The 13,441-nt window shown below is 53.6% G+C and overlaps 1 protein-coding gene and 1 pseudogene across 1 annotated transcript in view; both read left to right on the top strand.

Moving 5' to 3' along the window:
- The window catches only part of LOC111813708, a 97,405-nt pseudogene extending 96,897 nt beyond the window's left edge, over positions 1–508 (top strand).
- Positions 509–576: 68 nt separating this feature from the next.
- Positions 577–13,441, top strand: part of Spg7 (SPG7, paraplegin matrix AAA peptidase subunit) — a 47,828-nt gene continuing 34,963 nt past the window's right edge. The window contains exons 1-4 of the mRNA XM_023705208.1: positions 577–606; positions 7,329–7,415; positions 11,016–11,172; positions 11,432–11,445. Of these exons, the coding sequence (XP_023560976.1) occupies positions 577–606; positions 7,329–7,415; positions 11,016–11,172; positions 11,432–11,445 (288 nt within the window). The remainder of the gene's footprint in view (positions 607–7,328; positions 7,416–11,015; positions 11,173–11,431; positions 11,446–13,441) is intronic.

Raw genomic sequence — 13,441 nt, 5'->3', positions numbered from 1 at the left:
GGCGGCTGCGGCGGGCGCGGGCCGCATGAGACGCTCCCGCCCATTGGCCCGCCGTGTCCGCCCCCGCCATTGGCCCGCCCCGCCGGGCCGCAGACTGCGCACGTCACGGCGGCGGGGCGGAAGTGCGCTGCTGGGGTGAAGGGCAGGTGGCGCTGACGGCTTCCGCTACAGGCCTGAGGCGGGAGGGGGGCGTCCACACGATTGGCCACGGTCGTGCGGGAGCCTCACGGGAAGGGCCGCGGGCAAGCGGATTGGCCTCTGCGTCACGCGGTGGGCGGGCCTTGCGCTGCTGGCCGCGACGATTGGCCAGCTCTGGCGCCGGAACCCAGACCCGCAGCGGGCGTGGAAGGGAAGGGAGGGTAGCTGTTGCCTGTCGCCCTCGGCTCCGCGAAGGGCTCTGGGGCGGCTCCGGGGAGACGAGCTTCGGGACCTGAGGCTTCGGCGCCCGGACGCGCGGCCCTGGAGCACCAGAGCAGCCCCCGAGACGCGTCTCGCCGCTGCGTCGTGAGGCGCCCGCAGCCTCGGAAAGCCCCGTGCCCAGCAAGGGCGGCTCGTTGCCCCGGAACGCGGGAGGCGATGACGGAGCTCGGCGAGGAGGCCCGAACGGTCTTGTAACTCGCAAGTTTACAAATGCGGGAAAGCTGCATTTGAGCTACAGGGATGTAGTTTACCCTGCAGAGTAATCCAGTGACTCGGGACCCCGGCAAAGCATCGGCGCGCTTTTCCAGGAGAAGGTAGATGGCCAAAATCGATGTTTTTTTAGTGCTTTTTAAAATTATGTATTTTTCTGGACTCTGGGAAATTCGATAAGCAAGGTAAAAGTTGAAGAAGTCATGGATGAACACCTCAAGAGTGGAGGCGGCTTTAAAGATGACCTTTCCTCCTCGTGCGGCGTGGTGGGGCTAACGACAGGATGTGGTCAGGCAGCCCTCCCCACCCCACCAGCCCCCTTCGGCCTCAGCACCTTAGCTCTCCAGTGAGCCTCACCTATTTCATGAGGTCACCGAGAAGAAAAGATGAAGCTGGTGTGAAACCCCTAAAACAGGCCCTGGCACACTTTGCTGTACAAGTATTGTGCTGTAACTGGAATTTAAGCATTCTGGAGCAGCCAGGTTTTGTCCTTCCTGCCCAGAACCAGTAATTTCATCAGATAAGAGCAGCCCACAGGCTGAGAATTCATGAAACGATAATCCAGAAGGTCCCTTTGTTTTTGTTTTTCTTTTGCTTTTTTGAGGAACCGAGGATTGAACTCAGACCCTTGCGCACTTGCCAGGGAAGCGCTTATTCCACTGAGTCATCTCCCCGGCCCCCAGAGGTTCCCTTTCATACCTGGTCTAATTGGTAAAATTAAGAATCCAAGACTGGGGCCGGGGAGATGGCTCAGTGGAATGAGTGCTTCCCTGGCAAGCTCAAGGGGCCTGAATTCAATCCCCGGTTCCGCCAAAAAAAAAAAAAAATCCAAGGGGCTGGTGAGATGGCTCAGAGGTCTAAAGCACCTACTTAGAACAAGCTTAGCAAAGCACAGGGACCGCGGTTCAATCCCCCAGCACCACATGCCAGCCAGCCCTGCCCCCTGGTGGGCTGAGCTGGCCACACACACACACACACACATAAATAAATAAATAATTTTTTTTTTAAAAACCCAAGACCCTCACCCTCACCTGTTGGCCTGGATGGGTGTGAACTAGAAGCTAGTATTTTTATTTTGATTTGTATCTTATCTATAGCAAAAATACTGACCTAAATCTATCAAATAATCTCTCTGGGGAGTTTTAAGTAGGAAACATGAGTAAGCAGGCAATTTGTCTTGTAAACTGACTCTGAAAACATACTAAGAGCAAACAAGTTTCACAGAAGCAGAACATGTTAAGTAAATACAGCATGGTAGAGAAAAATACAGCAGTAGGAAGAAATTAAGTCACTTCCGTGCAGGTAGAAGTGTACATGGATATGGTTACCAAGCGTAAGAGGGTACCTCAGTTGGCTCTTGGGCCTATATTAGCTCATGCCCCTGTCAAAAAGAAGGTAGCAGTATCAAGAGGGGGTGGGGGTGCTGCCCTGAACCCCCATCACTACATCTGATCCAAGTGTCTACATTCTGTTTTCCAGGCATTTCTAGGGACTGGAAGAAACACTTCACTGTAGTCCAGGAGCCACATGGCCACCTCTTCCTAGTTTTCCCACAGAAATAACCTACATAGTTGTGGGTTTGCTTGCTTTGTTTGACAGTGGGTCCCTGTAGCCCAGGCTGGTCTTCAACTCACCGTGGTCTTCCTGCCTCAGCTGCCTGAGTGCTGGGGTTACAGTTGTGCACTGCCACGCCCAGCTTATTAAGGGGTCTTCAAAACACCTGGAAGCACACTTGCCTGGGAAACTGAGGCACAAAAATGACTTGAGCCCAGCCTGGTGACACAGAGTCCATCTCAGAAAAACAACATGGTAGCAGACAACACTTCGGCCCCAGTCTCCATGGGTACCCCCGCAGCATGGTACACAGTACTACTGGGCCGGGATTTCCCTAGTGCAGCTCCTGGCCCTGCCCTGGAGACAACAGTTTGGACTGGTGTAGAGGCCTGTCCCCAGACTGCCCATGGTCACCCTTGTCTCCAGGGTGTCCCTGCAAGGCCTTTCCTGGACACCTCCGCCACTGCTCCTGCTCACATCCCACCCCACCCCACCCCCAAAGTTCTTGAATTTGTTCTACAAGCAAAGCTGGGGCCTGCTTCTTGCCAGAGACAAACCATGAAGCTGTGAAATTAGACAGCTGAACACAGCCTGTCCCAGCCAGGGGCCCACATGTGCCTTCCATTGCCTCTGTCCCTGGAGCAACCAGAAGCTAAATGTTCACCAAGAGGAAGCCCAGCATGGCTGCAGAAAAGAAGGCCAATGCTCAGGGAAGGGACAGCAGAGTGCAGGCCCAAGTTCCCCAGGAAAGGAGGCAGGACTGGGTTTCGCTCCATGTAGCACTGAGGCCTCTCCCCACTCTTTGCCCAGTGTCACCAGTGCTACATGGACAGGGCGGCTTCTCTGCACAGGGGGGCACCTCCTCATTCCCCACAGGCTGGGAAGTGGCCACTGCTGGCTGCCTCTTCTTCCACACAGGTGGCACAGGCAGCTGTGGAGCTAATAGTGTGGCTTAGTGTGTTCATTCACCAGCACCCCAAGAAAAATGGCCTGAGCATGGGCCAGCCAGATAGTTCAGCAGATTAAAGCACCTGCTTCGGCAGGAACTGGGGTTCGATCCCCAGCGTGCCATGCAGGCCCCACTCCCAGGGCACATTGAGATGGCAACTGAGACTGAGCGTGGTGGCGTGTGCCTGTAATCCCAGCTCTTGGGAGGCTGAAAACAGGAGACTCACTATGAGTCCGATCTGTGTAGTGAGACCCTGTAGACCCTGTACTAAATACAAAAAAAAAAAAAAAGAAGAAGTGGCCTGAGCAGGCCAGGCCCTGGTACCTCCCGCCCCTGACCTCCTCATGGCTATATGAGGGCTGTCAGCTGGGCCTGGATCCCACCTGCCCGGCCCAGCACTTCTGGCACCAAAATCAGGCCCAGCTCGCTTCACAGTCACCCCATTCTCCACCCCCCAGCTCCCCCGGCACTGGGATGCACCCCCCTCCGCTGGTCCCCAGGGTCCTGCCCTCAGGGTTATCACAGCCACCTATGTTTAGAATACATAATACATGTTCTTCCTATAGCCCTATCACCTGTGGTGCTTGGGGGGCTGTCCCCCAGATACTCAGTTTTCTATTGCTGGGTTGGTGCAAGGGTTATTTATTTTACCATGACTGGCCAGGGCAATTTAGCAGAAAGTGATCCCCATGCCTCACCCTACTAAGTAGCTGGAGTACAGAGGCACATCACCACAGCCAGCTTTCTTCTTTTTGCTTCCCAGTTCTTACTGTGGTAAACTACAAACATATAATTTACCATCTTAACAATTTTAAGCGTGAATTCAGTGATGATAACATCTTGTAAAACAAACTACTCTTTTTTTTTTTATTTATATATTTGGTTTGGGGTCTCACTACACAGCTTAGACTCGTCGTGATCCTCCTATTTTCAGCCTCCCCAGGTGCACCGTGTGATGGTCCCATTCTTGCCTAAGCAGGAGCTTTGTCCACCCAGCTACCTTGCTGGCCCTAAAACTACTCTTAAGTAGTAACTCCCCATTCCCCCCAACTCTGTAAACTCAGGACCTCATCTAGTGTAACCTGCAGTTTTTGTCCTTTTCTGACTGGTTTATTTCATAGCCTGTTTTCAAAGCGTCTCCATGTTTCCAGGTGCTGTGGCACACACCTGCCTGTTCTAGCTACTCAGGAAGCTGAGGCAGAAGGATCGAAACTGAGCCTGGGAGAGCCTAGCCCAAAATGCAGAGCGCTGGCACCAGGTGTGGTGGCACATGCCTCTAGTCCTGGGACGCTCCCTGGGAAGTCGAAGCCAGCTGTGGCTGCATAGTGAGTTCAGCCTGAACTACACAGTGAGATTCTGGCTCAAATAACATTCATGGGCAGGCAGGGATGTAGGTTAGTGCTAGACCTTGCCTGGCATGTGAGGTGCCAGGCCAACCTCTGGCACCACAAAAACAATAAGAGACCTTCAGCTCCTCGATGGCCACTTTAGGCCATCTCAGCTGCAGAGCAGCTCACATCGCTAGACATCACAGTCCTGCACAAGTGTCTTTGTCTGGCAGTGAGACGCAGGTGCTGAGTCGGCACCAGCAGCACCAGTGGCAGTGGGCCTCTCCTTGCACGTGGTGGAGGTGCCTCATCTCCCAGAGGAGTCCAGACAGGCTGCAGGGCTGGCTATTCTACAGCCCAGTGACATCCCACGACCCATTTGTTCTGCTTCTCAACACTGCACAAACCAGGTCTTTTATGCTAGATACACTGAAGGGAATCAAGTTAGACTCACCGTGCTGTGTGGCCTCCAGCGTCTCCAAAACCCCTCGCAGCAAAGTCAAACAATCTTCGCGATGATCCTGAGGCCATCGATCCTTGCCACCTTTTTCTTCATCAGTGCCTATGGAGTGTCCAGGGCTATGTGACAGATGTGTGTGCTGGGCTTTCAATGTTGAGGGGGCTACTTTTTTGCTTTTTGAGATAGTCTCATGCCTCAGTTACTTTTTTTTTTTTTTTTTTTTTTTTTAAGAACTGGGGATTGAACTCAGGTCCTTGGGCTTGCCAGGCAAGTGCTTATTCAACGGAGCCATCTCCCCAGCCCCCCTCAGTTACTTCTTGCTCATTGCTGAGACCAATACCTGATACCGGGCTCAACAGTCTAAAGTGCCTGCTTAGGCAAGTTCAGGCAAAGTGCAGGGACCGTGGTTTGATCCCTAGAACCACGTGCTGTGCCACTCCACCCCCGGGGCAGGCTGAACCTGCCACAAAAAAACCCCAAAAAATGATACCCAGAATTAAGGAAGGAAAGATTTACTTAGCTCACAGTTTGTAGAGGTTTCAGTCCATACTTTGCTGTCTCCAAGGCAGACAGACTGGCATGTGGCAGAGGGAAACTTCATGGCAGTGGAAAACAGCAAAACAGTGGGCTGGCCAAATAGCTCAGTGGATTAAAGCACCCGCAAGCAGGTGCATGGGCCCGGGGGGTGGGGGGGTTGATCCCCGGGCCTGCCAGTGCTGGCCCGCCCCCGCCCCATATGTCTCCCTATACGTTGCATTCAGGCTATCTGCCCCAGGCTGAGGGCAGCACTCATACCCATAATCCCAGCACTGGATCATGAATTAATCACAAACTCTAGAAGTCTGCCCCATAACTGCATGAGGCTTGGGGGGACAACTGGACATCTCACTGTGTACCCCAGGCTAGCCTGGATCTTGTGGTGATAAATATTAGACCTAACATCATGGTAGTGCAGTTTTGTAGTCCCTGCACTTGGGAGGATGAGGCAGGAGGATTATTACAAGTTTGAGACCAGTCTGGGCCTCAAAGTGAGCTCAAGGCCAGTGTGAGCGACACAGCAAGACTACGTCTCAAGAGGACCAAAATAATAGTAATAAGCTGGGGAGATAGCTCAATGACATAAGTGCCTTCCTGGCAAGCACAAGGTCCTGAGTCCTATCCCTGGTACCAAAAAGTAATAATGATAATAATAAAGGGGCAGGGGGGCTGAGGAGATGGCTCAGTGGAATAAGCACTTCCCTGGCAAGCGCAAGGACCTGAGTTCAATCCCCGGTTCCGCAAAAAAAAAAAAATAAATAAATGTAATAATAAAGGGGGCCAGCAGAAACCTCTGAACTGCAGTGCTGTGGCGCGAGGGTCTGGACAGAAGGCCGAAGGGACCCTGTTCCTCTTCAGGGGGCCCAGCTCCCACCAAAAGAGACAGGCATGTGGCACCACAGTGGTTCAGGGGGCATGGGGAAGTGGCCATGGGCACAGCAGGCTGAGCCCACCCGGCCTTGCTGGCTCTAAAGCTGCCCTATGGGGCACAGCTGTGGGCATGAGACTAGGGCATGAGACTCTGTGATCGGGGGCCGGGGGTAAGGAGGCCAAGAGCTTGCCCACCAGTGCCAGGGTGCAGGGGCCAGGGATGTGGGCCTCCTGAGCTCTGCCTTTCACAACATAGTAACTAGTACTGAGGACAGGTAGGTGCTCAGGGTTCCCTGTATTCATACACTGTGTCACTGTGGGCCACTTTTACTTTGTTTTGGTTTTGAGATAGGGTCTCTATATAGCTCATACTGCCCGAGAACTCATGATCCTCCTGTCTCAACCTCTCCACTGCTGGAATTACAGGAGTGTGTCACCTCTCCTGGCTCCAGTTTTACTTTGTAACTTTAGAAGGCATTCAGGAAATAAAAGGATAGATTTTGCAGGAGTTAAGTATAGAACCTTACTACTGGTCTGTTGCTACATCTTAGTTTTACATGGCTGTAAATCACCTTTCAGCTCTCCTGGGCAGTCCACACACCTCCTCCCTGGGCTGGGCAGCTCCTGCCCAGGGGAACAACCATTCCCTTTGCCCTGATGGCCCTAGGCCCTCTGCACCTTACCAGTAACGTTGCACTGTAAACACTGCTTGTGAGACTGGTTGGTTAAATTTTGTCTGTTCTGTTTAGGAACCTGCCTTAGGGAAGAGGTAACAAACAGGCTTCATAAAACAAAACAGCAGGGGTCTGGGGGGCAGCTGAGCGGCTGAGAAGGAGTGCTGGCCTAGCATGGCTTTGGGGACAATCCCAGCACAGAAAGGGAGCCCCAGCCTGCAGTGCATGCTGGGTGCGAGCACACAGAAAGCCTGAGTACCCTCCAGAGCCCAGGCTTCTCAGTAACCCGCTCAGCGTAACCCACTCAGCTGTGCTGCTCCCTCCAGCCAGAGCCGGATATGAGCCTACAACACAGGCTTCTCCGAGAGAAGCTGCTGAACGTGCTGCAGGAAGATGGCATGGTTGCCCGCCAGGCTTGGGGACCACCTGCTTCTCTGTGAGCCATCTGAGAGTGACAGCAGGAAGCAGCGCTGGAGCTCCTGCTTCCTTTCCCCATGACACTGGCCTGCAGCCACCACAGCACCCCTCGTCGCTGCAGAGCCTGGGGTGGGTGCTTGGCTCCCACGCACCATGTCACAGAGCCTGGGGTGGGTGCTTGGCTCCCACGCACTGCACTGCAGCTGGCCTGCTGCTTCCCAAGGTGGCTAAGCAGCAGCAGCAGCCCAGCCACAGAATGACCAAGAGGTTCTGGCTGAGCCACACCTTTGGGAACCAGCTTTCCTCCCTGCACCCCACCCTCACAGCACCTCCCCGCACACTGTGCCACAGCTACTCCATGTCCTTCACTCTCCAGTCTACTCAGCCAGCACCCAAACCAGGGATTTAACACAGGCCTGGGGGCACCCGGCGTGGTGGCACTCAGATAGGAGCAGGTCCAGCTTGGGTGCATCCAGGATCCAGGGCAACTAGCAAGATCCTGTCTCAGACTAACAAGCAAACCAAAGAGCTGGACATGGTGGCACATGCCTGTAATCCCAACACTCAGTAGGCTGAGGCAGGAGGATCATCAAGAGTTTGAGAGGAGCCTGGACTACAAAGTGAGCTCAAGGCCAGTCTGAGCTGCATAGTGAGACCCTGTTTCAAACAGACAGACAAAAACAAAAAACAACTTAAAGGCGGTCCTTGTGTTCCACAGAAAATGTCCTTTTGCTCTCCAGGTCAATCATTACCTGCAGAGGCCTCGGAGCTTCTCATCAAGGCCCCAAAAGGGGCTTCAGAAACTTCAGACAGGACACAGGATCCTAGACACCTCTTTTGGTGATCTGCAGCCCAGAGCAGAGCAGCCTGAAAACTGACTGGTCCTCTGGCACCTGCAGCCCTGGCTTGTGGCCCCATCAGCCTGTTCTCTGCACAACAAAGCATCTACAGGCCAGCATCCTGAGGGGTGGAGCCTGGAAATTCCCAGGGGACAGGGGACAAAGGCATCTCCCTCCTCAGCTGCTGACAGAGAGCAGGGAGGCTGGGGGTAACCAAAGTTCAGCATGGCACATGGAAATCCCACAGCAGCAGATGTACCACTGATGCGCTTGAAACCCACAGCCCAAGAGGCCCAGGACGAGCCAGTGAACGACAATCCTTGACTGTGACCAAAGGGCCCAAGGCCAGAGGACCCGCCCTTCAGGAACACGGCAAGTTCTGTCCCCTCAGGCAAGAAGGACAGTTGTGCTGACAGCCAGCTGGAACTGTACAATGAGGACACAGCCAAGGCCAACACAACCACTGGCTGCATCCTAGGCAAGCACCGAGGGAGGCTGCCCACGTGCAAGGGGGACCCTCGCTTCCTTCACACACTGGATCAGTCCTGTCAGGTGCTCTTGGGACCAAAAGCCAGAGAGATCAAGCCAGCTACTCTGGCCAGGAATGCTTTAATCCCAGCACTCAGGGCTGGGGAGGTGCTCAGCAGTGCAGAGACTGCCTGGCAAGTTTGAGGTCTTGAGCTCGAGTCCCAATACCAAATAAACAGGAGAATCCCAGCACTCAGGAGGTTGAGGCAGGCAGACTGCCACAAGTGCAAGGCCAACTGAATTACATAATGAGGTCCTGTCTCAAAAAAATCAAAACCTAACAAGTGAGGAGAGTTTTCAAGGCTGGGATATGTCTCAGCAGTAGAGCATTTCCTGGTGTGTCTGAGGTCCTGGGTTAACTCCCCACTCCCAAAGGTCCAGAAATAATCAGTCTACACAGCAAGTTTAAGCCCTGGCTACAGAGCTTTGTTTGTTTGTTTGGAGAGGTGATCCAACGCAGGACCTTGCACTTGCCAGACAGGTGCCTAGGCTGCTGAGCCATCTCCCTGGCTCTTGTTGATCTGACTGGTGCTCTTCCGGTTTGTGTGTAGTTGTCCTCCCACAGCCTCATGCAGCCACCGAGGCACAGTTCTAGAGTTTGTGATTAATTCATGATCCAAGGCTGGGATTGTGGGTCTGGGTACTGCTGGGATTATGGATGTGAGTGCTACACCCACGCTGGGGCAGGTAGCTTGAAGGCAATATAAGGAAAAGACAGAGCCTTCCTCTCTGTTGCCACCCCGCCACCGCTGCTCTTCCCTTCTTGCCTTTGTTCTTGCTGGTTTCCGCTGTCATGAACTGCTACACTCTGCCGAGCACCACTGTGCCTTGGATCCAGCTGAGGATGAACTGAAACCTCCACAAACTGTGAGCTAAAGAAACCTTTCCTTCCTGATGTTGGGCGTCAGGTATTTGGTCCCTGCAATGAAAGAAAGTAACTAAAACAGGTACTGAAACTCAAACTCAGGACCTCAAGCTTGCCAGGCAGCGCAGGTGCTGTGCCGACGAACTATATCCTCGGCCCGAGGCCTGACTACGTAGTAGAACTCTATCTCAAACACACATGTGCACACAACATGCACGCACACAGAGTCCCAAAGATCAGCTTCTGCGTGTAGAGTATCAAAGTGCTTACTTTGTAGATTAGAAATTGAGGCTCAGGAATGCTCACCTGAAATCTCCAGCTGGCAGTGGGGAGGACCCAGAGCCCAGGACCTCTGGAATCAAAATGGAAGTGGGCAGGCCAGCCCAGGGACATGCCCTCTGCTCACAGCCCACATGAGCTTAGAAGGCTGCCTCTGACCCTTCTGCGTTTGTTTTTTGGCAGAACCAGGGATGGAACTCAGGCCCTGGCGCTCGCCAGGTAAGCACTTGTTCTGAGCCATCTCCCCGGCCCCCTCTGATCCTTCTGGGACCTCCCCAATGGACCTAGCACTGTCAGCCAGCACCTGGCATCAAGGCTGTGACCCAGAGGCCCAGAATGTGTCCTGACTCAGCCCAGAGCTGGTCCAAGTTGGCCTCTGACAGTAAGGGGCAGCCACACTAAAACCTTCTGGTGCACATAGAGTTCATGAAGTGAACCAGTAATAAGGAAGTACTAATGAGCAAGTATGTTAGAAAGCACAAAACAGGAGCCAGGGAGATGGCTCAGTAGAATAAGCGCTTCCCTGGCAAGTGCAAGGGTCTGAGTTCAATCCCTGGTTCCCCCAAAAAAAAAAAAAAAAAGAAAGCACAAAACATTCAAGACAGAAGTGCAGGAAATTGCCTGGAATAAAGCACATCCCACACCCAGGCAGTTGGTAGGCTGCTCTCAAGGGAGGCCCAGGGTGGAGGACAGCTTGCCCCCAGACCCCTCCCCTCTCAGGTCCAGACCCTGGAACATCTGTTTTTGATTTGTTCAGGGTTTTAGTTTTGTTTTTGAGAGGGTCTCACTATGTATATCAGGCTGTTCTCAAACTCTTGTGTGGGGCCGGGGAGATAGCTCAGTAGAATAAGCACTTGCCTGGCAATCCCCAGTTCTGCAGAAAACAAACAAACAAACAAACAAACAAAACAACTCTTGTGTGTAGCCCAGGCTGGCATCAAATTCATAACAATTTTCCTGCCTCAACCTCTAGAGGGCTAGAATTACAGGCCTGCACCATCATGCCAAGCCTAGCCCTTTTTTATTTTGGAAATTCAGCTGCTCAAAGTGGACTGGTACTTGGTGCCCTCCTGTCTGTCCTGCAGGGTGCTGGGCTCACAGGTGTGCACCACCACATCAGGTTCAGCCCCAGGGCACCTGCACCCTCCCAGAAGCTCCACCGGCAGAGGCAACGGGAGTCTGTGTTCTGCTACCGCCTCACCAGGACAGAAGTGCCCCAGCACAGCCAGGTGGGGATGGCTGGTGAGTGACCGAGTTTCAGTAAAGGAGTTGGGAGCCCTTTCCCAGGCCCTGACCTCTCATCACCCAGCTGTTATAACTCCTTGGTCCAAATGCTTTCTGGTTCACAAGCTGCTTCCACATCTGTTTACTGCATTTTATCTTTATAACAACCTGAGAGAAACCCAAGACTGATATTAGGCAGCTTGGCAGATAATTACCCCCATTTTACTGAAGAGAAAATTGAGGCCTGGAAAAGCTAATGACTTGCTCAAACCCACAGGCCGGAAGGACAAGGTACGTTCTTTCCCCAGAGCTGTCTTCTTGCCGGTCTTACAGAATCATCAGGCACAATCTATAGGCTGCAATAACAATTTTATTTCAATAGTGGTAATAGGATTGCATCCTATACTCTCATAAACACATTCAAATCCATTAAAAGCTGAGTCACAAATCCTCTTAACACTGGTGTGCGGGGTGGGGGTGACCTGGTCACCTGTCATCATGGCTCTTACACAAGGTCCTATGTGTACAAGAAGACACGCTTGGAAAATGTGCTAGTCACTGGACAACCCGGGGGAGAGTGAGGCAGGACACAACTGTAGAAGCCACAAAGCGGGCAGAGCGCTGCCCTCTGGTCTTTTAACAAGAATGAAAATGCAATGGAGATGCTGGGTGTGGTAGCACACATCTGTAATCCCAGCACTCAGGAGGCTGAGGCAGGAGGATCGTTTTGAGTTCAAGACCAACCTGGACTACAAAGTGAGCTCAAGACCAGCCTGAACTGCATAGTGAGACCCTGTCTCAAAAAAGACAAAAAACAAACCAAAAAAATATAGCGCAGGTAGAAACACAAAACACGGTTCAATTGAGAAGGAAGATTATAGAAACATGAGAAATAATAGAAGAACAATTAGTGGAAATCAGTGGTAGACCTGAGCTAGAGGCTGCTCTCTCCACAAACCAACCTCATTCCAAACCACAGTGCGCCCTGTAGGGCCACCTGGAAGGACACTCAGCAGATCTCCCCAGGCCTTTCACTTCGGGGCCTCTGCAGCACACAGCCCCCAGTCTGTGGGGAGGGTGGTGCCAGTGGGCCAGCTGCAGGTGTGCTACTTGCCCCTGTGTGTGTGGGCGGGGCAGTGGGATGCAGACCCAGGACAGCCAGACTACCCTGGAACTTCGTCACTAGCCCTCACTCTGATCTGGTCAGGGACTTTTTTTCCCCTCAATCGCATTTTCCTTACCTGTAAAATAGATATTAGGAGTATTTACTTCGCAGAAGGGTGAGTGTTATGTCAGAATGTTTGACATGGAGCCAGGCCCCAGTCAGCATGTATAATGCTGGTTCTTGTTAACATGATTCACTGTGCGCCACCTGGGACGCGGAACAGCACAGACAAAGGTCAGTCACTGGAACCCTACCTTGGTGGCAGATTGCCCACCCCCAGGCAGTGGGGCTCGGGCACAGGGCCCTGCCTGGGCCAGCAGTACAGCTGCCCACAGGATGAGACAACAGTCTCCTTCCTCCTCCCTGCTGTACCACGCCTCCGCATTTCCCATGAGCCAGCCGCACACTGCCTGCTGCAGGGCCTGGGCCCTCAGCCTGGCCGAGTGCCACAGTCCATCACCTAGGGGGGAGTGACTTCCAGAAGTGAGTCAGCTGGCCTTGGGGAGAGAACGTCCAAGCTAGTCTGCGAGGATGGTTATCTAGGTGAAAGTAAGCACCTGTGGAACAAGCCTCTCACTCTTCAGGTGCTATGCAGCGCTCAGAATACCACTATCCAAACTCCTTCATCTGCGCTTCCTGCTGCAGGCTGAACTTGCTTGGGGCTCCAGCGACAGAAGAAAACAACTGTCACCTCCTTTGCACACTAACCCTTGGCGGGACGCTAAGTGGCCAGCCCCCCTGGCTGGGCTGATTTCTGGCTTCAGAAGGGCTCCTGCGCTTCCCCTGCAGCCCGCACCCCACACGCTCCTGGCACAGCGCACTTTCCTCTTGTCCGCAGCTAGCGCGCACTGCTAAGAGGACACAAACAGCCCCAAGTTAACACGGCAGCGAGAGCGCTTCAGTCACCCCTTAGCCGCGAAAACCATCCCACCGTGCAGGAAATGAGAGCCTGGCCACAAACCCGGGGCCGGCCGCCCGCTCGAGGCCCTCCGGCGGGCGCGGGGTCGCCACGTCAGGGTCCGCAACCCCTCGAGCCGACAGCTCCGAAAGTCAGACTCCCGCCGCTGGGTGGACGCTGGCCCTCCGCACGTCGTCAGCCGGCGCGGCGACCCGGCGACCCGG

The sequence above is a fragment of the Octodon degus genome, unplaced genomic scaffold (assembly GCF_000260255.1).
Source record: "Octodon degus isolate 3935 unplaced genomic scaffold, OctDeg1.0 scaffold00215, whole genome shotgun sequence".
Classification (NCBI taxonomy): Eukaryota; Metazoa; Chordata; class Mammalia; order Rodentia; family Octodontidae; genus Octodon; species Octodon degus.
The sequence above is the reverse complement of the archived record's forward strand: the minus strand, read 5'-3'. Positions and strand labels throughout refer to the sequence as shown.